The sequence below is a fragment of the Ahaetulla prasina genome, chromosome 3 (genome assembly GCF_028640845.1).
Source record: "Ahaetulla prasina isolate Xishuangbanna chromosome 3, ASM2864084v1, whole genome shotgun sequence".
Taxonomy (NCBI): domain Eukaryota; kingdom Metazoa; phylum Chordata; class Lepidosauria; order Squamata; family Colubridae; genus Ahaetulla; species Ahaetulla prasina.
The window spans coordinates 59184462-59210404 of record NC_080541.1 but is presented as its reverse complement, the minus strand read 5'-3'; the positions used below and the strand labels follow the sequence as shown (position 1 = coordinate 59210404).

Sequence of the window (25943 nt, the reverse complement as noted above, 5' to 3'; positions counted from 1 at the left end):
TTGCACAATCTGCACTTTGAATCATTTGATGATCTTTCAATTTTGACCTTGATTGCATTAGAGTACACAATAGATTTAAGCTTAATGTGAACTGCTCCAATCTCGATTGCAGAAAATATGACTTCAGCAACAGAGTTGTTAATGCCTGGAATGCACTACCAGACTCTGTGGTCTCTTCCCAAAATCCCCAAAGCTTTAACCAAAAACTATCTACTATTGACCTCACCCCATTCCTAAGAGGTCTGTAAGGGGTGTGCATAAGAGCACCAACGTGCCTACCGTTCCTGTCCTAATGTTCCCTTTGATAGTATCCAATTTCATATAGTTATTACATACTTATGATTATATATATGCTTTATATAGTATAGCTTTCATGCTTATGCTTATATATACTGTTGTGACAAAATAAATAAATAAATAAAAATAGAAGTTTGAATAGCTTGCTCTTGAGCAGCCAAAACCAAGCCTTCCAATTCCTTTTTTTTAATGTTTCAGTTGTAAGCCATTATTAGGTTTTATCTTTATTGACCTTCCCTTTGATCTTTTGTAGAAATTGATCAAATTGTACTTTTCCTTGAGACATTCTGCTTAAGATTTTATTATATTATTTCGATATCCATGTCTCACTGTGTTTTTAAACTTGGCCAATGCTTGTTCTTGGCTGCTTTTACATAATCAGCCAATATATGCTTTTCTTCTTCAAAACAGTTTGTTAGACTTGATCCATTTCTGTGAGTCTGATATAATTAATCAATATCAATATGGGGATGTAGACCAGTGGTGAAATCCAATTTTTTTTACTACCGGTTCTGTGGGCGTGGCTTGGTGGGCATGGCAGAGAAAGGATATTGCAAAATCTCCATTCCCACCCCCACTCTGGGGCCAGCCAGAGGTGGCATTTGCTGGTTTTCCGAACTACTCAAAATTTCCACTACCGATTCTCCAGAACCTGCTGATGTAGACATGGGTTTTCTTCTTCTTTTTGGTCCAAACTGTCCAGTTCTGCTTGTGTCCAATTAATAATTCCAGCAGTTATTATATCACAGATAGGGCCCATATATTGATAGCTTCAATGATGTTTCCACTATTCATTTTTGTCCTTAGAAGCTTTCTCATTCACTGGGTGTATTCTTTACTAATTGCATTTTTAAACTTTTCAATGTTTGATGTTATTGAACTGTCAGTTATTGAAATGCCAGTTTTTTAGTTTATTTTTATTTATTTATTTATATCCTGCCATTATTATTATTGTTGTTGTTAACAACTCAGGGTAATGAACACACACAATGCTCTTTCCTCCTCCTGTTTTCCCCACAACAACAGACTTGTGAAGTGAGTTGGGCTGAGACAGAATGACTGGCCAAAGCTTTCTGCTTAAGGTGGGACTAGAACTCACTCTCCTGGCTTCTAGCATGGTGCCTTAACCACTAGGCAAACTGGCTGTCAAATATACTTGTATATACTGATATATACAAAATACTTATAGGCTTCATTCTGGTGGTTCACAATGGTTTGGCCATTTGCCATTTCAATTCCATTACTATTCATGATTTTACTTTGACTTACTGCTGTAGTAGCATATTTCTCTAGACCAAATTCCATTACTATATCTATGCTAAAAATTCTTATGGTAGTTGTCCATGATTAGATTTCAATTTCTGATTTTCCATGAAGCTTTGGAACATTCATATAAAGCATATTTGGAGATTTTATTAGCATATTTTGCTGTTTGATAGCAAGATTTGTTTTCTTCAAAATCACTGAAAGTGGGATCACAGCAATGGCAAAGAATAAGGGTGATAATGAATTGCCATGAAGATGCCACTCCTAATGTTAACAAGTCTATATTTTTCATACCAACCACTAATTCTGTCTTCATTATATTTTCCATAAACACTTTATTGTTTTTATTGACACCAGTTGTTTCCAAACATTTGATGATCCAACTATGTTGTAATGAATAAAGTACCTTTTTGTAATCAATTCCATATCACATGTAAATTGGGGTTTTTTAGCTTTTGCAATGCTGCAAAACCATTTTATCAATTAGAGGTTGATTTTTGTGCCTCTACTTGTCCTTTTATTTCCTTTCTGTTTTATTGAAGGATGCTACGATCTTCTAAGTAACGTTGATTGTTGTCTGTTATTATATCAGTGAGTAGTTTAAAATATTAAATTATGCATGGATAGTCTACAGATGGAAACATAATCTTTCAATTCCTCCCTTCCTCCGTCCCTCCTCCTTCCTTCCTTTCTTCCTCCCTCCCTTCCTTTCCTTCCTTCCTGCCTTCCTGCTTTCTTTTTCATTTCAGGTACAAAAGAAATTGTGGCTGAAGTTGATGACAATGGAGTAATTTCACTGAATTTTGACTGTGATCAGGGGACACCAGATTCTGAATTTATTTGGTCCAAGAATTATGAACCAATTGATGATGATTCTCGATTAGCCATTGACACCAAAGGTGGAAAGTAAGAATTATTATAATTTTATACTTGTATGTTATGTGTTATTTTATTTGTAAATTTACTTCATGTAAGGGGATTTTAACTGTCATACCAAGAAAGTTCCTCTCACCTCCTTTTCCCTGAATTATAAGCCCCCAACCTTCAGGAGAATTGAGATGTGTGCTGTGAAAAAAAGAAATAAATCTGCCAACTTTGTACATTCTGATTCAAAATATGAAATATAATTCAGTAGACTGGTAGAATGATTGTTCTAAATCTGTATTTCATTTGAAGGATTCCTCTCAGATGAAAATCTAATGAATTCCGTCCATACTATGGCTATTTACTTTTCTCTTTGTGGCTTATACTAGGTTTGGCTGGATCAGTGAGAAAAGACATCCACAGATCTGCCCCTTCTTATGCTTGCTATCTCTGTGTGTTTTTTTAACATTACTTACATGAGGCTAGCTTTCAATTATTTGCTCTGTCCATTTGAAAAATGGACTGTAATGCCTGAGTTAGCAGTTTCTCAGCACATGCCTATTAAACACAGCAATATTCCCCAGCCTGGTGCTTTCCAAGTATATTGGGTTTTAACTCTTCTAATTGTCAAGATGGGCCATGCTGGTGGAGAATTCATGATTTGAAACCCAACATAACAACAGAGCACTGAGTTAGGAAAGGTAAACTATAGTAAATGTAAGTAGAGTTTCTTATATATTTTTTGAAACCCATATCTCTTTTTTCAACAATTTTTTTTTGTCTTAAAGGTCAAAAGCAATATTTAAAGATCTCAATGAAAAAGATTTAGGTATATATTCCTGTGCTGTAACTGAAACAGATGGTGTCTCATCAAGCTATACAATAGATGAGGAAGGTGAGAACCAAAATGCTTTTTCTACATGTCACTCTTGATCTTTGTCTCTGATAATAAATACAAATCAAGATACATTTCAAAATAAACATGAGACTATGAGCAATCATAAAAATAAAATGTGGGAGTATTTATATATTTACATTTTGCCTTTGTTATTTTTATAAATAATTCAAGGTAGACAGTATACTTAATACCCCTTCATCCTCTTATTTCCCATACAACAAGACTGTGAGGTAGGTTGGGCTGTGAGAAAGTGACTGGCCCAATGACCTAGTCAACTTTCATATCTAAGGTGGGTCTCCTGATTTGTAGCCTGGTGACGTAACCACTAGATCGAACTCTCTCTCCCTCTCTCTCTCACTTTTTCAATGTATCATCCATCCATCCATCCATCCATCCATCCACTATTATATTACCCTTGAAAATGTCTGGAAGTCTCAATTTTGTTTTACTTTATTACTCAGTGGGTGTCTGTCTGTCTGCCTGTCTTCTGTCTGTCTGTCTGTCTGTCTGTCTATCTATCTATCTATCTATCTATCTATCTATCTATCTATCATCTCTGTATATATATGTACCAAAATATATGGCTTTTCTTACCCCTATACTATATTGCTTTGCAGAAATGAAGCGTCTGCTTGCACTCAGTCATGACCACAAGTTTCCTGGTAAGTAAAGAAAAATAATGATAAACTCTCTACAACATTTGTATTTCTGAAATATTTTAGCAAAATAATGTCAGTCTCCTTGGCACTGGTTACAGTAGGAAAGTGAAGTTCATGGTGCTTTCTGAGTTTGGTTGCCCATGGCATTTCTTGACACCGATCCTGTATAAAGGTAATTTGCCATTGATTTTTTTGAGAAAGTCTTTGCAACTTCCTAGTCTAGTCTAGAGACCCAGTATTCCCGGAAGGTCTCCCAGTTACTTCCAAGTATTCAATAAATCTAACCCTGCTTAGTTTTCCAAGATCAATCAAGGTCAGCTAGGTGCTGCCGCTTGCTGAGACTATCTTAGAAACTGGCATTTGTAGATGGCAGTTTATAAAATAGTGAAATGAAAACCACTCCTGAGAGAAAAAGTGAAGGTCCTGTTGCTGACAGATTCTTAAGTTGTGAATGCCTGATCCCACAGATAGCAAAGCCTTTTCTGTACCTTGGAGACTGGTACTTTACTCAGAATGCCTTCAGATGTTTTTAGCAAATATATTTAGATATTCCAAAGAGTATTAAGAGTCAACCTTCCTTGTCTAACTATTTTAAAACAATGTTTAATACAGTGGTGAAATTAAAAAAAATTTTTTTACTACCGGTTCTGTGGGCGTGATTTGGTGGGCGTGGTGTGGCTTAGTGGCATGGCAGGAAAGGATACTGCAAAATCTCCATTTTCACCCCACTCCTGGGGAAGGATGTTGCAAAATCTCCATTCCCTCCCCACTCTGGGGCCAGCCAGAAATGCATTTGCTGGTTCTCTGAATTACTCAAAATTTCCACTACCGGTTCTCCAGAACCTGTCAGAACCTGCTGGATTTCACCCCTGGTTTAATATATTTTTAATTTGTATTTTGCTTATTTTATGCTTCATGGTAGAACAGGTTGCCAAACTTTCAGTTTTAAGTCTTTTCCATTCTAATTCTGGATTTTAGTCTTTCTTTCTGTTCTATTTTAGCCTAAAATATTCAGAGCTAATTATATATAAGAGCTTAAAATTGCCACAGTTCTGACAAGTAAAATAACAAAGAGTCTTTTTTTATAGCATGGGCTGATATAAGTACTAGCACATGGCACTTTACAGTTGATTGGATTTAGAAGCTACATGAGATGATAGGATTGAATCATATTTCTTCTTTCACAAGTAGATTTCAGAGCAGATGAAAAGTACCTTGTTTTCTTGCAATGAATTTTTCAGGATCTCCCATCCTTCCCATGAGTCTTACGCAAAGGAAAGAACATGTTAGGTTATCATTTGCCATTGTAGCTTGTGTTCCTGCTCTAAAGGATCACAAGGAACAGAAAACTAAAATTAAGTAATGATCTGTCCTACTTCCTCAGTACCTTGGATTCTTTTGCAACAGAGCTATTGCAGCAGATTCCTTGGTCTGTGCTGCAGTTTCCAAGGAGATGTGATGGCCAGACAGAATCTAAATTTGAGTACTGTTTATGCTGTTCTACTTCTGCAAAACACCCCTCTTCTTATATCCTGCTGGGGATGTGAAATAATGTTACAGATTAAATTTTATATAATTTACATTGCTGGGCCATAATGTAGTTAAAATAAATAAATTTCATTATGTGTCAGACTAAATGTATTTCAAAATTAACTTAAGCTTATCTGGGATGAAATGATTTTTCAGGGGAACCTGGTCTACCCAAATATGGGACGGAGCATACTCCTTCCACTTTCGCCTTTTAGCCCCAATACAGGAGTCTTTGCAGGCAATCGCTTTCTCAAGAAACTATTTTTGTGTTGAATTTATATTTTACTGACAAAGAAATAAAGGGAGACTAGTATAGATTTATTTCAAGCTATTATCTGGGATATTTGAAAAAGTGAGCAAGGAGGATTTATTTTTGAAAATAAGTTATCAACAACTGTAAGACTTTCTTCAGCAAGAACAGAGGAACAGAGTTATTCAAATGATGAATTGGGAAGAGCCACAGATCATTGCTCCCGTACCAATTCCATCCTCAGTCCCCCATGCAAATCTCATATTACAATTTCTATCAGAGAAAAGTAGTCACGATGCTTCCATGTACTTTCTCAGGATTATTTTTGCTTTTTGCAGGATTATTTTTCAGTGTTGCTTTCGAAAAAAGGTCCCTCCTCAAAATAACGTATTACAAGTGTGATAGTCCTTTAGTACCTGCATAACTCCTAGTTTGTGAAAAACATGGCAAATGCCATTTTAGCCCTGCTTACAAGGAATAGATATAGAGGAACAATGGTCAGTAGAGTGTAAGAGAAGGAAGTAGCAGCTGTGAATGCAGTATCTAATCCTGAAGACATTATCACTTGTATAGATCAACAATAGTTGCTGATATTGACATCTATAACATGAGCCTCCAGAGAGAGGTGAACAATAGGAGAGAAATGGTAAAATGTGCACAATCCTGTTGTGATTTGAGCAGAACTTTTGTTGTGACATTCCCACGCATGTTTCATCATCTCTGTTAGCCTCTGCTTATTTTACCAGGGAGATAATTTGCACAGGAAAGTTCTGCAATAGCAAATTCAGCGACATTATTATCCTTTGAACAGAAAGAGGAAAAATGTATCTGAAAGAGCTGTTTGATTTTGTTCTGCTTGGAACAAATAAGAGTAGAAGCAACAAAATCATGACTGAAGGGCAGTGTACTGTCCTTCTATGTATAAACTATGGGTTTGCAGGTCTAACTAGGAAATCTTAGAAACAATATATGAAGAATATAGCAGGGGTGAAATCTATTTACCTTCCTTACCAGTTCAGAAGTGCACACGCCCCGTGCGCGTGCAGACTTTCTGTGCATACGCAAAACCTTCTGCGCATGCGCAGAAGGTAAAAAATGCATTACTTCCTGGTTAAAACCAGGGCAGGTGGATGGAGCTTCACTCCGCCATCGCTACCAGATCGCCAAACTACCAGCCATGATTGCTACCAGATTGCGCAATCCGGGAGCATTTCACTCCTGCAGTATAGATAACTTCACATATATCTCATATTCGTGAAATATACATATACAGTATACTGTTTGCATGATGTATCTAGGTATAGGGAAAACATGCAAAGGTATACACATATTTGTTAGAGATTTATTATCATACAATCTTGTTAACTTATTAACCTGTAATTTTTATAGGATTGCAAAAATGATTCTGACACTAATAGCAAAAGCCAATCTCACATATCTAATAAAATTAGAGTATACAAAATTTAGGGAAGAAATATCTGTTAGTTCTACAAAATGGGTTATTGCCATCTTTTACTTATAAAAGAAGTATATGGATTCCAAATAGTATACTTGTTTACTTGCTTATTTGAATTACATTATATTGTATGTTAGAATCAAGCATAATTTAGTTCAAGAACTATCTGCAGATAAATCATAGCAGATGAAGAAATTCTATCTCTCAAACAGAATGGACTATTTAGTGCAATTAAATCATTGCATCAAATAAGATATATAGAAAAAAAAGCATACATTTTCAGATAGCCATTCAATAGGAAATTGTCCATGGATATATTGGGAAACACAGCATGTTTATGAACACAATGAAAATTCCTTTTGACATTATTTTTCTTTATTGCAGTTGTTCCTCTTAAGTCTGAATTGGCAGTTCAAATTTTGGAGAAGGGACAGGTGCGATTCTGGCTGCAAGCTGAGAAATTGTCTAGTAATGCCAAGGTCAACTTTGTATTTAATGATAAGGAAATTTTCAATGGAGAGGTAAGCTAATGATTGCTCCTATCAGAAAATGATTGCTTGCTATTACTGAATTTTAAAATTAAAAATTCAAACATTCAGGTAGTCCTTAACTTACAACACTTCATTTAGTGACCTTTCAAGGTTACAGTGGCACTGAAAAGTGTGACTTATGACCATTTTTCACAGTTAACACTTTTGCAACATCCCCATGATCATGTGATCAAAATTCAGACCCTTGGAAACTGTTCATATTTATCTCAGGGGTTGCCACAAAGAAGAGGGAGTCGGGCTGTTCTCCAAAGCACCTGAGGGTAGAACAAGAAGCAATGGGTGGAAACTGATCAAGGAAAGAAGCAACTTAGAACTGAGGAGAAATTTCCTGACAGTTAGAACAATTAATAAGTGGAACGACTTGCCTGCAGAAGTTGTGAATGCTCCAACACTGGAAATTTTTAAGAAAATGTTGGATAACCATCTGACTGAGATGGTGTAGGGTTTCCTGCCTGGGCAGGGGGTTGGACTAGAAGGCCTCCAAGGTCCCTTGTTGTTATGTCTGTTGTTATGTTATGTTATGTTATGTTATGTTATGTTATGTTATGTTATGACCATTGCTGTGTCCCAAGATCATATGATCCCTTTTTGCAACCTTTTCACAAGCAAAGTCAACGTGGAAGTCAGATTCACTTAACAACCAGGTTACTAACTTATCAACTGCAATGATTCACTGAACAACTGTGGCAAAAAAGGCCGTAAAATGGGCAAAACTCACTTAACAAATGTTTCACTTAACAGCAGAAATATTGGGCTCAATTGTGGTTGTAAGTTGAGGACTACCTATATTGTTGAATATTTAACCAAAAACTTTTTACTATTGACCTCACCCCATTCCTAAGAGGACCATAAGGGGCGTGCATAAGCGCACAAACGTGCCTACCGTTCCTGTCCTATAGTTTTTCTTTTCTTCTTCATATATATATATATATATATGCTTATACCTTTATATACTATATAACCTTTCTGTATGATAGTTACATATATTGTTGTGACAAAATAAATAAATAAAGAAATAAATAAAATAAATATATTTTATTGTAGTGTATATTTTATTCTACCCTATACTTTTATACTTGTGATGCAAAATAGGCTGGGTACAATATTAGAAGAATAGGATATAATTAAACTATTATGGCCTTAAATATCATAAATAAAATCAAAATCACAAATATATGAAAATATATCAGTTTGGATTTTACTGTGACGGTGTGAGGTTTGTCTTTCACACTTTTTCCACCACTCACAATATCAGCATTGGATCCTCTGTTGATACATTTGTAAATCTAATTTGTGTGATACATTAACCCATTTACTCTGATATTGTGTTCGAACCAGAGACAACCTGATTTCCTACTCTGTCCTCCAAACCCAGAGCCAAGTACAAAGTGGAGTTGTTCCAGTGGTGGGATTCAAGTAATTTAACAACCGGTTCTCTGCCCTAATGATTTCTTCCAACAACCAGTTTGCCAAACTGCTCAGAAAGTTAACAACCGGTTCTCCCGAAGTGGTGCGAACTGGCTGAATCCCACCACTGAGTTGTTCCCAAAACAGTTGGAAACTGCTATGCTTATTTCTTTTTCATCCCCTGCAATCACAGAGGACAAATTCTTTGTTGATCCAGAAGGTTTAAGGGAAGACAGTCTTACTCTTATTCAGGGATGTCAAACTTGATTTCATTGAGGGCCGCATCAGGGTGGTGTTTGATCTTAGAGGGCAGGGTGGCCAGGGGTGGGCGTGGCCATGGTGGGCATTTGACACAGGCTCAAGATGCCTTTTTTTCTCTTCTCTTTCTTTCCACAGTTCTTTATTATAACCACTTCCTATCTCTTCTACCAGATATTACTGGCAAACATTTATTACTTATTCTTCATACACCACTAAACTTTTTATATCTAAATTTATATCCCATTGTTTAATAGTAAAATTGCTTTTCCAGGCAGAAAAGCTATTTATACTATTGTATTTTTATTATTCAACTGATTTTGTTTTTAATTTTTGTGGTGATGGGTAGCACTGCAAGAGTAGTTAAGAGAAATGGTTAGGAGAGGGGGACTTTGAAAATAAGGGTAACAAGGATCATGCACTGTGATTCACATAGCCATGAATATCTGAAGGAGTAACACAAATGCTGCCTCCCCACTGGATCAAATTCAGAATCTCCTCTGGCTCCTTCTTCTGCATTTTAAATAGATAATTTTCCTTTGTTTTCAATGTCCTTTATGCTTATTTACTCAAACTGTTATTTGTAAGGACAGTTACTTTCAGGTTGGCATGATAGTTGGTCACTTAGTGCTATGCGTACTTTTGTTTATTTGCCAACTGGTTTTTCCTGAGTTTCAATCAGGAGAAATTTACACATGTGCCCAAAGCCAAGTGAGTGTGGATTATGAAATAGAACAATTATATTACATTTTAACATCTTGGAAATTGCTATCGAACTGTTTGAAGGCTTAGAAATTATTACATTTCCAGATTGGAAAATGAAATTTCTCTTTGTAATATTTCCTATTAAAGAAATACAAGATGAAGATCGATCGTAATTCTGGTATGATTGAAATGTTTATGGATAAACTTGATGATGTGGATGAAGGAACATATACCTTTCAACTTCAGGATGGAAAAGCAACCAATCAATCCAGTTTGGTGTTAATTGGTGATGGTAAGTTCTTCTAATTTATTTTTCTTTTTAAAAAGACTATACTCTAAAGTTTATTAGTGGAAAATACTGAAAAACTTGAAAAACAGGAAATAATGTTGATGTCCTAGCTTTTCAGATCCTTTAATTAATTGATTCTATATTTAATGAGAGAAATAAATAAGAAAAATAATTGTCCCAAAGGTGCTTTTTCAAGAGGCAACTGGACTTGCTGGTGTTTTTTTCTTTGAAGACATTTCACTTCTGATGCAAGAAGCTTCTTCAGAGCTGAAGAAGCTTCTTGGATGAGAAATGAAACGTCTTTTAAAAAAACAAAAACCTCAAACACCAGAAAATCTAGTTGCCTCTTGAAAAAGCACCTTTGGGATAACCATGACCTAGATGACTGAGGATCTCCACAAAGAAAAATAATTATTGAAGGAATGTGTACAGTCTGCAAGATTTAGTTTTTATTCTGAGTGAAACGTGCCTACCGTTCCTGTCCTATTGTTTTTCTTTTCTTCTTTCTATATATATGCTTATACCTCCTTATATTTACTCATATATGTTTATATACTATATAATCTTTTGTATGATACCTACATATATTGTTGTGACAAAATAAATAAATAAATAAACTTTTGTTTTCTGAGAACTAATGCATTTAGGAAAAGGCTTATGCAATTGATGTATTTGCATCAATTGCATAAGCGGAAAGAAGCGGAAAGAAGCAGAAAGAATCCACCAGCAAATATTTCTCAACCAATCGTATAACTTCTCAAATTTCAGAAATCTTTTTTTTCTTTTGTTCCTGAAAGTTATAAACAATTATGGGAACTTTAAATGTTAGAACAGGCCCATTTTATATTTTTAATATTCTTCCTAAAAAGAATTGTGTTTGATAGGCCTGCTAAAATTCATTCATTGTAATAGTTATCACAAATTTCTGCCATCATCATCATCATTTCAATATGTGTGAATAGTAGTAAAGTTTTGTAAGGACTCAATAGCTGGATTCAGTCTATTTTGGAAGAGTTCAACTTCTTTTCATAAATCTATGAAGTCCATCCAAATTAGATTGACTTTAGCTGAATTCAAAAAACAACACATATATATTAATAATGATCCTAATCTATATAATGATGATCATTTAGTAATAAATACTTATAAAAAGTAATTCTATAAATGCTGAAAAACATATTTATAGGTTAGGATCAAAAGATATTTATGTCTAGTTCCTCATTTTCAGTTGGATCTTTCAAACAGCAGCTTCCTATGTTACAAAACAAATTATTAACAGGAAATTTAATTGTCTAGTGTTTTCAGGAGAAGGAAGCATTTCAGTTGCACATTAAAAGTTTTTAAATCATTTCCATCAGAATCTTGACTGGGTGCTGTATTAAAAACAATATTTTGAAGATAAGCTTTTTAAAAAAAGATTCAAGGTATACAGATAGTCTTCATTTAGCAATCACAATTGGGGGCCAGCAACTGAGTTATTAAATCACTAAATGAAACTGCAATTGTGCTTATGATACTTCAATTTTCCTTTACTTTACACACCTTTGAAGTCATAAATGTGAGAATTGATCTTAAAGTTACTTTTTTTACCCTCTTATTAAATGAAGGACTTGCTAAAAGATGACTATCTCTATTTTAATTTCTTCTGATAAATATGAAGAAGCCTACTACACTGTAACTTAATGAAACATTATTTTTTTCATTTCATATAAATGCAGTAGTTTTTCATAAGCTACATAGTTCTCTGTACTTATCTATACATTTGTGAAAGTATTTGTTTTGATTTATATGATTAAATTGTTCAATTGTTTTGATTTGGGTGTATTTATTCTTTTAATTGCTAGTGTTCCAGAAATTACAGAAAGAAGCAGATTTTCAAAGACAAGAATGGTTCAGGAAGCAAGGTAACATATTACATAATACAAAATGAAGAAAAATATTTTAAACTTAATTCAGTTGCCTGGATTTATATTTTTGAAGGTATTTATTTTACACATTATTTCAAACAGGTCCACATTTTGTTGAATATCTTGGATGGGAAGTTACCCCTGAATGTAATGTATTATTGAAATGCAAGGTAAAGAACAGCAAAGATTTTGGCTTTGTTACTGTTGTGAGGTGAAAATATTCTTAATGGTAAAATACATTTCAAGTATTCTACTGTCTTGAATTGCTTATTTCGAGATCTAATGGTAAGTAATAATCACAGATTCAGTCTTCACAAACATTATTCATACATTGTGTTGTTCCAGACCTGAAATGGACTCGAAGTTTGAGCACTGTATCTCTTTACTTCATTATAAACACGTTATTATTTGAGCCGTGATCTTTCTGTTTACAAAAAAAATAATAGATACTTCCCTTGGGGAAAACAAATGCAAAAAACTGATTAAGCAAACTTGAATATTCCTTCTTTACCCAATGCATAGCTTACTAAGATGATTCTTTCCTACACAGATCGTTGGAGTTTGTTATCAACACAAGTAATACTTTTTTTCTAGGTTGCTAACATTAAAAAAGAAACACATGTTATTTGGTACAAAGATGACAGAGAGATAATGGTTGATGAAAAGCATGACTTTAAGGATGGTGTATGTACGCTGCTGATAACAGAGGTGAGTGAGCTCTCTTGATAGCTGCTTTACAGGTGACATTTCTAAACTTGCTGAAGTTTTAGATAATCGATGATCTCTAGTTCTTTCTTTACTTTAGCCTTCTCTTTGTGTAAAGGCCATTTTTTCAAATGGCAGGTGGGTAATACAAGCTTGGTTATGAAAAGCACAATCCAATGTCTGAAACAGAGAACAATTAAGATGGTAGAAAGAAAGTATCACAACAGGGGTCTCCAACTTCGGCAATTTTAAGACTTGTGGACTTCAACTCTGGGAGTTGAAGTCCACAAGTCTTAAAGTTGCCGAGGTTGGTGACCCCTGTATCACAAGATAGGTTTGTTACGACCATATGAATAGTTGTGTGTTTTAACACATTCTTGTTTCCCTCTAGTAAAATATGGAAAGCTCTTTTGAGAAAGTTGTTTATCTGTTTGTTTAAGATATGTGACATGGCATTAACTCCTATAGCTTTTCAGCAATTTACAATAAAATATGATACAAATAAAAGCTAGATTAATTTCTGTTTTCCGTGTTCAGGCCCTTATATACAATGTCCCTTTTACAGAGAACATAACTTTTTTTTTTAAACTTCAGTATTCCTTTTAAACTAGTCAGCTCTTTCCCTTTTGCCCTTACCTCACAGTCTCAAGATTCCAGACCTTCACGCTGTAGAAATTACTTGCAAGAAATACAGAATGTTTTTTAATATTTTGTTGAATGTTATTTTGTTCACAGTTTTCTAAGAAGGATGCTGGTATATACGAAGTGATACTGAAAGATGAAAGAGGAAAGGACAAAAGTACATTGAAGCTTGTTGATACAGGTAAGAATGAAAAATAATATTTAGGCTAATCCTGCAAAGGTACATTTGGATATAAACCCTCACTGACTTATTTCCTGCTTAGGGGGAACATTTCTGGATAAACATCACTACTGTATTCTATTTCAATCTAGATAAATGCAGCAGTTCTGAGTGATAGAATAAGAAGGATATATTATCTCTGTTCTGGTGACTCATGATAGCTACAGTTAAGTGTGAGATTAGCAGGTACCTATTAAAGGAGAGTTTGTCTTTCATATCTAAACCTGAATAGATTGTGAGCACTAGAATTACTTTGTGTATGGATTAATGACCACTTGTGTTTTGAATTCTGTTACAACAGTAGGAAAATAATGCTGATGCCACCAGTGGCGTCAAGAAACAGTCTAGATAACCTATGTTTTGATAAGGATATTCAGATTTAAATCTATGATTGCAATGGGTACTGCTAGCAATATCAACCCAGTTTACAATATTACATAGGAACTTCAGTCATAGACAAAAACTTCTTTCCTTCTTCAATTATTCCTTTTGTTCTTTAAAATTAAAATTCTCAATTATTCATTATTATCCAAATTCAGAAACAGTCAAATCCCATTATGAAGCTATCTTCCAAAAGAGAAGGGAAATAAAGCAACCACCCAGATGTAAAACACCATCACTCCTTAAATGTTCTCACAGCCAAAATTTAAAATCTATGTAATTTTCCTATATCTCCTCTTCTTTTCTTCTTAAAATATTCCTTTGTTCTTCAAACAGCTGCTTTCTGTTTATAGACAAAAACTTCATAATCATGTCACAGTAGTATTTTCCCAAGCAGCTATTTCCAAAATTGAATGAGATTTCAATTTAACCTAACATTCAGTATTAGTTAACATAATAGTGTTTTTCAGGCTTGGCAAATGTAAGATGTGTGGATTTCTGGGATGTGGGCTTTAGTTGAAAAGTGCCCTTCAATTCCAATTGGTGTAAAATGGAATAGCTAAACTGCTGGAAGCTTCAAGATATAAAGATCATGTAACACCTAAACTGCACATTCTGCATTGGCTACCAATCGTCTGGGCACAATTCAAGGTGTTCACCTTGACCTTTAAAGTCATTAGCAGACAGAGGCCTTGCTCTCTATATGTACATCATGGCCCTTCTTACTATAAATCCATCCAATTATTCATAGCAGCAGCAGCAGCAACAACAACAACAACAATAATTATAATTCTGATGTTGATTTATTTTATATCCTGCTTTCAAAGTCATCCTTGATTATTGAAGACACAGAAAGGGGAAGGGAGAAAAAATAAAATGTTTTTAAAAGATTTGATGTCAAATTAAAAAATAGAGTGATTTAAATGCCATTAAAGCAAGTCTGGATTCAATCAAACACATGTTTCAAAAACAAATTTAAATTTCCTATCTGCTCCATCTCAGTCAATGGACCTCAGGGCAATATTCAGTCATAACCAGGAATATATGATTTGAGAGCACTGAGTATTTCTCTGGATTTGTTTCCACAGCTTTTACAGATTTGATGACGGAAGTATGCAAAAAGATTGGTGAGTATTAATTCTTCCTAATGAATGACTCATTTGTACACTGTATGAATGAGTGTAAATCTCTAAAAACATGTGTTGTTTTTCAGCTTTATCTGCAACCAATCTGAAAATTCAGAGCACAGCAGAGGGCATCAGATTATACTCCTTTGTTAACTACTACTTGGAAGATCTGAGAGTGAGTTGGTCACACAAGTAAGTGAAGAAATCTTGCCAGTGTTGCTACATAAATGGATGAGACAACAGACAAGAAGTGGTCAAAATAGGAAGTGCTCTATTAAATCCTGTACCTGTTAATAGTGGTGTTCCCCAAGGCATGTTTTAGGGCCAACATTCTTCATACTTTACATAAATTACCTTTGCAATCATATTAAAAGCAACTGTGTTCTCTTCCCTGACAATGTTAAACTATTCAACACTATTCAACACTACAGACAATGCAACTACCCTTCAAAAAGACCTTGACTATGTGTCAGATTGTGACACATAGTGGCAACTTCAAATCTCAACCAACAAATGCTCTGTCTTGCACATTGGCAAAAAAAAAATCAAAACATAAAATACAAATTAAATGTACATGACCTTATAGATGACCCTCACTGTCAAGGACCTTGGAGTACTCATTTCATGTAAGGGGCATGCATAAGAGCACCAGCGTGCCTACCATTCCTGTCCTAATGTTCCCTTTGGTTATATTCAGTTTGTGTGGTTATTTCATGATTATAATTATATATATTGTTATGTTTGACTAAATAAATAAATAAATAAAAATAAATTTCTAAAGATCTAAGTGCCGGAGCCCACTGTAACAACATTGCCAAAAAGGCACTAAGAGTTGTTAACCTAATCTTGCATAGCTTCTTCTCTGGTAATATTGTATTACTAACTAGAGCATACAAAACATTTTCTAGACCAATCCTTGAATACAGCTCATCTGTCTGGAACCCGCACTGCATATCAGACATAAATAGAATCGAGAGAGCCCAGAGATATTTTACAAGAAGAGTCCTTCACTCCTCTGCTCGCAATAAAATATCTTATGCCACCAGACTCCAAATTTTGGGCTTAGACAACTTAGAACTATGCAGACTTCAATCTGACCTAAGGATAGTACATAAAATTATCTGCCACAATATCCTACCTGTCAATGACTACTTCAGCTTCAACCACAACAATACACAAGCAAATAATAGATACAAACTCAAGGTAAACCGCTCCAAACTTGATTGCAGAAAATATGACTTCAGTAACAGAGTGGTCAATGCCTGGAATGCACTACCTGACTCTGTAGTTTCTTCCCCAAACCCCCAAAACTTTAAGCTTAAACTGTCTACTGTTGACCTCATCCCATTCCTAAGAGGTCTGTAAGGGGTGTGCATAAGTGCACCTCCGTGCCTCCCATCCCTGTCCTAATATTCCTTTTTACTTACTCTTTTCATGTATCCAAATTATGTTTATACTTTTATCTGTTATCTTATACATGATTGACAAAATAAATAAATAAGTAAAATAAAATAAAAATGTAGGACATATTTAGACAAAGACAACCAATTGTTGATAAGGGCTATATTCCTGAAACACCTCAGTTCTTGGGGAACTTGAGGAAATCTATTTCATATACGCATATGCATTTAACGTATTTTTAAGCTTTAACAATATCCTTCATTCTTCAAATTTGGAACTGGGAGCATGGAGGACTAACTCTTATCCTATGCATTGCAGTTCTAATGACTATTTTGCCTCCACAATAGGTGTCCTGGAAATAAAGTTGCAAATTCTCTGTGTGATATCAATGAGGGAAGGTTTAAGAGAAACTTTCATGAAAGAACATTAAAAAAATTCTTTACATGATCTACAATTCTTTAAGATGTATCAATATCACTACAATGATCTAAAAAGGCACTTTTAATTGTCATTTTTATTTTAATGTTCATGGTACTGCAGTATAGTAGAAGCTGAAGTTCAAATACACTTGGAAAAATTCTTCTGGAACATAATGAAGTGAAAGTATATGTAGAATAGAAATCTCCAATTGTCACATAATCGGCAGTTGCGCCCCTTCCTTGATCGGGATGCCTTGTGCACGGTCACTCATGCGCTCGTTACCTCTCGCTTGGATTATTGTAATGCTCTCTACATGGGGCTCCCCTTGAAGTGCACTCGGAGGCTTCAGTTAGTCCAGAATGCAGCTGCGCGGGTGATAGAAGGAACTCTGCGTAGCTCCCATATAACACCGCTCCTGCGCAGACTGCACTGGCTACCTGTGGCCTTTTGAGTGCACTTTAAGGTGTTGGTTACTACCTTTAAAGTGCTCCATGGCTTAGGGCCTGGGTACTTACGGGACCGCCTGCTGTTACCACATGCCTCCCACCGACCGTACGCTCTCACAGAGAGGGACTTCTCAGGGTGCCGTCCGCCAAGCAATGTCGGCTGGCGGCCCCCAGGGGAAGGTCCTTCTCTGTGGGGGCTCCCACCCTCTGGAACGAACTTCCCCCGGGTTTAGGCCAAATACCTGACCTTCGGACATTCCGTCGCGAACTGAAGACACATCTTTTTATTCGCGCGGGGCTGGCTTAAATTGATTTTAACAAATTTTTAAATTCTTAGAAATTAATTTTAAATGGGGTTTTTTAGCTTATTATATATTTTACTTCTCAGGCCAATTTTAAAATAAGTTTTTTAACTGCATTTTAAATTTGTATATTGTACCGTCTGTTTTATTCTTGCCTGTACACCGCCCTGAGTCCTTCGGGAGAAGGGCGGTATAGAAATCAAATAAATAAATAAAATAAATAAATAAATTGTAAATCATCTGTTCAGATTCCCAATGCATACAAAATTATTATCTATATTATCTATGTAATAAAACTTGTAATAAATTATATACATTAGTTTTAGGGGTCCTTGATAGTCTCTGAGCTTGATTGTTTTCATGCAGACCCCTCATTTCGACCCTAAGCTGCAAATTTTCTTCTTTATTGGTACATTTGTTTCAATTACCAGTATATAAATGCATATGAGTTATGATTTGTATTATTTATATATAAAATTTATATTGCATTTTTATTTTTAGTCAAGTCAAAATTAAGTACACAGAAAGAGTTAAGACTGGTGTTACAGGAAACCAAATCTGGCTGCAAATTAATGAACCAACAACAAACGATAAGGGCAAATATATATTGGAGCTGTTTGATGGTAAAACTACACACACAAAAACAGTGGATCTTTCTGGACAAGGTAAATAATTACATTTTAATTAGTGATACGAAATAACTAAGTTTTAATTAGGGCTATACAGTGTGTAGCATTCCAGGAATACAGTGTTCAATGAGACTCCAGCTTCTTCCTTTTTATTGCAAACCACAATGATCTGGTCATTGTGGGAATGGTCTGAAGACATTCTGGACAAAATCATCTGCAACAGGAAGTTATTCTGGTATTCCAGATGTATATTATGTTCAAAACACCAAAAAGTCTTCCCTACTGCAGGGGATTTCCTCTCAGAGGCTTTTACTACTAGATCAACATAATTCAGGACAAAAAGTTCACCAGAACATTGTTACTGAAATGATTTTATGTAGCTGCTAGGGCCATTCACAAATGAGTGCAGAAACTGAGAAACCTATGAGTCTTAGCGAGAGCTTCTCTTGCTCTTCCAGTTTTATGATTTTACAATAACTTTTAGTTACTAAAAAGATCTGAGAAGTAGACCAGGGTCATTATAATTTAAATTTTGAACTGTAAGATGATTTTAAGTGACAATTCCAGGTTTATGAAGAACTGCTGAATTTGTGGTTGACAGTTTGCATCTTACATTTAAACCTCATTACCTTAGTCTACTATTTTTAATGTTATGTTAACATCAGTATACAAACGTATTAAATCAACTAATTAAAATATGTGCAGATTTACTGTTTTTTTTTTGTTTGTTTTTTTTTGTTTACATTTATATCCCGCCCTTCTCCGAAGACTCAGGGCGGCTTACAGTGTGTAAGGCAATAGTCTCATTCTATTTGTATATTTACGAAGTCAACTTATTGCCCCCCAACAATCTGGGTCCTCATTTTACCTACCTTATAAAGGATGGAAGGCTGAGTCAACCTTGGACCTGTTCTAGATTCATCCCATTTATCATAATTGAAACAGAGTTATTGATGGAAGTCTTATCTTAGAATACTACTACTAATAGTATTATTATTAATAATAGAATAATAATGTCATTAGTTTATATTTAGCAAATAGATTAAGGATGCTTCCTTAGATGTTTCTCACAAGGCTTTATTTCACAAATTCCTTTAAGTAGTTATGCCTATTCATTGTACTGAATACAGCATGTGAATGAAACAGAGAAGAGATTATGCCTCACATATTGATTTATTTTCATGATTTGATCATCTCTGGGTGAAAAATATTAACGTATCTTGCAGCTCAAACTTCTACCTATGGTATTTGTTCAGAAATAAGTCTTAGTGAATTGTGTGCATTGGAATTCAGTTTCTAAACTATAAAGTTAATGTCACCTTGAGTTTAAACAGCATCTAGTGTAGCATTTATTTCATTTATATGTATTTTATTTATTTAGTTAAAGTAAAAACAGATTCTGATAATCTATTCATGTACTTGCATGCTGCTTGATTTTTAGCAATCCCTAGTGCCAAAATCTATTATTACCTATCAACGTTAGAGGGTACCACTGTCTTAAAACTCTTTAGAATAGGATACAGTATATGATATAGTTTTCCATATATAATTAATAAGACAATTAATATAGGAACATAATATAATTTGTATCGCTTGTATAGCATGACTTTCCCAATGTTCCAACATATTACACAAAAACTAAATAAAATAATAGCATAAATTGCCTTTTAAAGGATACTATCGATATAACCTTTTTCTTCTTTTATTAAGCATTTGATGACGCCTTTGCTGAATTCCAAAGATTAAAGTAAGTATATAGTTTAAGTTAAATAAATTATTCTGTTTTAATTAGGTCTACCATACCTGGACTGCAAACCTTTGACAATGTATAGAGTTTTCCACAACTCTGTTTTCATCCAGAAATAATCCAAATGACTGCAATCCAGACCTGGTAACCCTAAACCTTTTTACTCTCTAGCTTAACTATCAATTTGTGAAACTTTGTTCTAATGGTAGATCACTTTCAATATTTTTGGAATTTGAACACTACCTGCTTTAATTGAAGTACAATAGATTAATTCAAAACATAGTGGGAATTTATCTCTTCTCCTTTTTCCAAATAGTTGTTCAGCTACTATTTGCTACTGAATAGTTAGTTACATCCAGGCCCAATGGAAGATGACTTTTCCCTACAGCAGTCCAGCATATGACCAAAAAAAATTTCTATCTTTATCTAGTTATTAGTATTATATATTTAAAAGATGAAAATCTAGTGCTTTGTTTTACTGAAAATAGTTTCAACATTATTTTGAAGGCTGATGCTGAAATATCCTAGAAAAAAATAATTAATAAAGTGAATTTTTATATAGAATGGTTTTCTTTAGCTGTTTAAAGTTGCACATAGTATAGCTTTTCCAGCACTGTGCCTTACTATAAAACTGAATTTTCTTTCTGCTTTTCTCCATTACAGAACAGCTGCCATTGCAGAAAAAAGTAAGTAAATTCTCTTTATATTTGGTGCCTCTTTTGTCGATAGGATGGGATGCTTCCTATTTATTTCCAGTTGTAGGGTTTTTCATAACAGTTGCCTCATAGAAATCTTTTTTTGTAAAATTTATTATTTTAATCAGTCTACTTAAACATTTACCGGTACAAATATATAAGTTGACTCATAAAGAGGCAGGAAGTAGAAAGATAATGCAAACAAGCTTAAAGTAATCTAATGGTCTTAGTGCAATATTGTTTAATCAACTTTAACAACCCCATTTCCCCCCATCCGATTAGCAATTTGGAATGTGGTTTGCACTTGTTAACCTTGAGTGTCTATTACAGACCTGACCACTTCATAAAATAAACCACATGTGACTCATAACAGCAATTTTATCACAGTTATTATGTTTAGGCAGAATAGAGCAGAAATACTAGGAGCCACTATCTGATTGTATGAAGCACTGGAAACTTGCAGAAAAATAAGACACTATTCTTCTATCTGCCAGTTAGAATACTTATTGCAGGAAAAATAAAATCATAGACTCAGATTAACTTGCAAGAAATGTTACATTTTTATTTTTGTTTATTTATTTTTTGCAGATCGTGCTCGAGTACTTGGAGGTCTGCCAGATGTTGTCACTATTCAGGAAGGCAAGGTATAAAAAAGTAGCTGAAATATTTAAAAGAAGCAATTTTACAGCTTTCTTAATTCACAGAGAAGAGCAAGTTCTCAATTTTCCAAAAGCCCTGACTTTGATAAAGAAATAGATTTCCTATTCATATTTTATATGGAGAACATAATTTCAGTTTGTTAAGCAGCCAGCTTCTTGTCTTTAGAGCACTTCTACTCTACATATTCTTAAAGAGAATATGAAAGAGTGAAGAGGGAGGGACACAAAATTCAGATCATAATCCAGCAGAAAGGATTATGGCCTGGCATTTGCTACTAATCTCATTGATTTTCAGAAATCTTTGCTGTATTGAATTTTAGTTCAATATAAATGAATTATTTTCCATCGATGCTTCATAAAAAAGTATGTGCTGGTACAAGATACCACACAAAATCTCAGGTACTGTAGTCCTTGTTTAGGGATTGAAATTGGGTCCAGTGAAATGGTTATTAAGCAAACTACATGTGAGATAGAGAGACTGCAAAGATCACTGATTGCTGCCCTTTTATTCACATAAAATTCCATTCTACAGTGTCCTGTATCTGACCCTTTTTCCTCCCCCCACCCTTTATTTTGGTTCCTTTGCAGGGCAGAAAGATTGCCTTAAATTTCTTGAGCTGTTTTTCTCTGCAGCACAGAGCTTTGCTAAAAATGCTAAGCACAAGTTAATAAGCTCAGTTTTATGAGCTTAATTAGCTGCTTAGAGCACTACCAAGGTCTGGCATTTGCTGCCTGAAATTGACCAGATTTTCATTAGTTTCTCACTGAAGACTTTTGTTGTCATAAATGCCTTCATTGGTTCCAAAGTTATTTTTTCATCACCATTGTAATTCCAAATGGTCGCTGTCTGAGGCAGTCAATAAAGGACTACTTATAATCTGAACTTCCCCCCCCAGTCAGCTAGTAATATATAACTTCATAAATAATGTAAAAATATTGTTCATTATCTGTGTTTTCACTAACAAATGGGGTTCAAGATACAGGTCTTGAACTTTTTTTTTAAAAAAAATTAAAAACAATAATGAATTATTAGACTAAGAATCATGATATGTAATCTTTTTAGCTTTTCACCTTTTTTCTTTTTTGTATTAATAACTTCTTACATAAAGGAGTGGGTATAAACAAAACTTCTCAGTTAAAATGCCTTTAAATGTTGAACTCCTATGGAGTTTCAAATCATAATGCCCATGTCTGTTGAGATTTCCTCTTCCCATTAATAGAAATGTCAATCTAGTCTATACTATTAAACCTACAATTACCTAACAAAAAAAATCAGAAACTGGAACAGAATGGGGAGTCAATTTATTTTTTGTTGTCCATTTTAGTCATCGTGCTATTTCAGAAGTGCTATTTCAGAAGAGTTTAGAATGCTTCTAATATTATTTAGATTTTAAACATCAGATATGTAAGAATCTAGATAATACTATATTAACTAATAGCAGTCCTTAACTTTTGGATTCTAACCCGGCTCAAAATTATTTTCAGTAATGTATTTTGAAAATTAGTTACCTAAGCCACAATATATTTGTCACAGACAGATTTTCTCATAAAACCTTCTAGGATTAATGTTTAGGGGAAAAAATATAATTTCAAATTAACAGTAAATCTATCAAGCAAACAATTATTATCACAATCTAGAAAAAGTTGTTTTATGTAGTTTAAACATATTATTTAAATTGAAAACCTGTTTTGCAATCGTTTTGTTATCAGCACTGTAACTTTCCTTGAGCATAAACAAAGCTGGTTGTCTATTAACAGACTAATTATCCAAGCATTTCCACTATTTACATTTACGATAAAACAAGTATATAGTTTCTGATTATCTCAAGGAAGAGAAAATAGTCAAACACAAAACGTTTCTTGTACAGCAGTAACAGTGGAAAGGAAGAAGAGGAAGGAGGTAGGGATAATAATAGAAGTATAGTGATGATAGCATTTATTGAGCTCTTAATATTTATTTATATTTGCATCCTTTCTTTGTTTCCTGCAGGCACTTAATCTTACATGCAGTGTCTGGGGAAATCCTGTCCCTGAGATTTCATGGCTCAAGAATGAAAAACTCCTGAAAGCAGATGACAATATCATCTTGAAATATGAATCAGGAAAACAAGCCTGCTTCACTATTAAAGCTGTCACTACGATTGATTCAGGCAGATATAGCCTTATAGTAAAAAACCAGTACGGTACAGAGACAAGTGATTTCACTGTTAGCGTGTTCATACCTGAGGAAGGGGTTGAAATCCCACAGCCAGAATTTGAGAAAAGAGATAAGAAAAAGAAAGCATGAAGCATAACTTAAGGGCACATGTTTCTCCCTCCCTTAATAATGTTTGTGTAAACTACAGATAGTACTTGACTTACGATCACAACTAGGGCCAGAATTTCTGTTGCTAAGCGATATGGTCATTAAGTGAGTCATCACATGACCAAATCCAATTTTACAACCATTTTTACCATGGCCATTAAATGAATCACACAATCAAGTGAGCCATGTGTTTTTTTAAGCAAATCTGGTTCCAATTGACACTGCTTGTTGAAAGCTGGCTGGGAAGGTCGCAAATTACAATCATGTGACTGCGAGACACTGCAATGCAACTGTTGATTATGTGGGTGATGTGACAGTCACAATTTTGAGGACACTTGTAAGTCACTTTTTCTGAAGCCATCATAACATCAAGCCGTAGTTAAACAAATAGTTGTAAGTTGAGAACTACCTGTCTTTTACCTGTATATAAGTTGCATCAGGATTCTTCCATTAATTTTATTTCAGGTATTAAAACTTGAACTATATTAGACAAATGTAGTTGTACATCTCTTCCACCATCTTCCCATTCTGACCATTCAAAAGCTTTTTAATTTTCTTCCTCTTACCAGTCCATAATGAGGCAAAATCATCAGTTAGTGCATGTGACAAATAATTTGGCTATTCTCCGATGTCCAGGTGTTTATGAGTAAAAAGTTTGCTACATATAAATCTACAAGGAAATGAAAGAATAAGTATGGTTTACTGTAGTGATATTCTAGTAATTCAGAATCTAGAAATCGTTATACCAGTAATCTCTGAATTTACTATAGCACAGTAGTAGAAAATGAATATTAATTGTATTAATACTGTTGTCAGTGGAAACTTCAGTTCTGGATATTCCTTCACAAATAAATATAGGAAACATATTTCTTTCACCATGTGGATGTCAGGTTGTCTTTATTATTTCTTCACCTCCTGATACTTTACTATTCTTTTCATTTAAGTTCAGTTTTCTTCTAAGTTTATTTTGCTTGTGATAATCATTTTTTCCAGTCTTCACTACAGCAATTATAAAGGAAATTCTGATATTTTATTTTTCTACTAACTTCTGGCTCTTTGGTCGCCACTATAAATCTATTTAAACTTTCCAATGACTTTAAATTTGTTAATATTTTTAAGTGGAACAAAAAGCTTTTGGGTATTCTTGTCAAGCGACAAAAAAGCAACAATTTCTCATTCTTTATTGAGGGGAAAAAAGTAAATTTAACTGATTATCCACTCCTCTGAGTAGAATGGATGTATTTTCACTGCCAGTTGTTGCAAAGATGCAATAATTTTCTCCTCTCTGGAAATAAAAATAACTATCAGATTCTGTTGCAAAAACTTGGATCATCATTAGAATATAGCAAAAAAACAACAACTATTTGCTATATTGTAGCAATCATTTGACCAAAAAATATCTTTTTAATATGTGTATAATAATTCTCACTTACCAACTGGGAACTCCTTCACTAAATTATACAGCACGATGTGGCTGTGGTGACTTAAGCAGTTCTGGCAATTCCAGTTACTATTGTTAAGCAAATGCTGCATGATTTGAATCCAACCTCCTGTGGGCTTCCCCTCTGATTTTGTCAGAAGCCAGCAGTAAAAATCACCAATTGTCCACAGACACTGCAATGTTGTAATTGTGAGCCAGTTGCCAAATGTCTGACTTGCTATCCTGTGACTGTGGGACCCTGTGATAGCCATAACTATGAGGACCCATCATAAATTCCCCTCATTCAGTACAGTCCTAATTTCAAATGGTTGCTTAATGGGTGAATGTTACACATATATATGAGTGTGGGTGTTGAGTAGGGCTTTGTATGCATGTAAATTTATTATGTACATATCTGTATGTGTGAATTGTGGAGAATGTTCTCTCTCTCTTTCTGAATGCAAATACGAAGATATATCTCTGAACTGAATGAATAGAATCCCTGAA

At 34.4% G+C, this 25943-nt stretch overlaps 1 protein-coding gene across 1 annotated transcript in view; it reads left to right on the top strand.

Annotated features, from left to right (window-relative positions):
* The window catches only part of MYOM1 (myomesin 1), a 90824-nt gene extending 65930 nt beyond the window's left edge, over window positions 1-24894 (top strand). The window contains exons 23-38 of the mRNA XM_058176286.1: window positions 2313-2469; window positions 3216-3322; window positions 3943-3987; window positions 7605-7741; window positions 10289-10433; window positions 12275-12334; window positions 12440-12507; window positions 12932-13045; window positions 13778-13865; window positions 15374-15412; window positions 15499-15604; window positions 18483-18646; window positions 20321-20357; window positions 21021-21043; window positions 21641-21696; window positions 23702-24894. Coding sequence (XP_058032269.1) covers window positions 2313-2469; window positions 3216-3322; window positions 3943-3987; window positions 7605-7741; window positions 10289-10433; window positions 12275-12334; window positions 12440-12507; window positions 12932-13045; window positions 13778-13865; window positions 15374-15412; window positions 15499-15604; window positions 18483-18646; window positions 20321-20357; window positions 21021-21043; window positions 21641-21696; window positions 23702-23998 — 1643 coding nt within the window. The 3' untranslated portion in view covers window positions 23999-24894. The remainder of the gene's footprint in view (window positions 1-2312; window positions 2470-3215; window positions 3323-3942; window positions 3988-7604; window positions 7742-10288; window positions 10434-12274; window positions 12335-12439; window positions 12508-12931; window positions 13046-13777; window positions 13866-15373; window positions 15413-15498; window positions 15605-18482; window positions 18647-20320; window positions 20358-21020; window positions 21044-21640; window positions 21697-23701) is intronic.
* Window positions 24895-25943: the final 1049 nt, after the last annotated feature.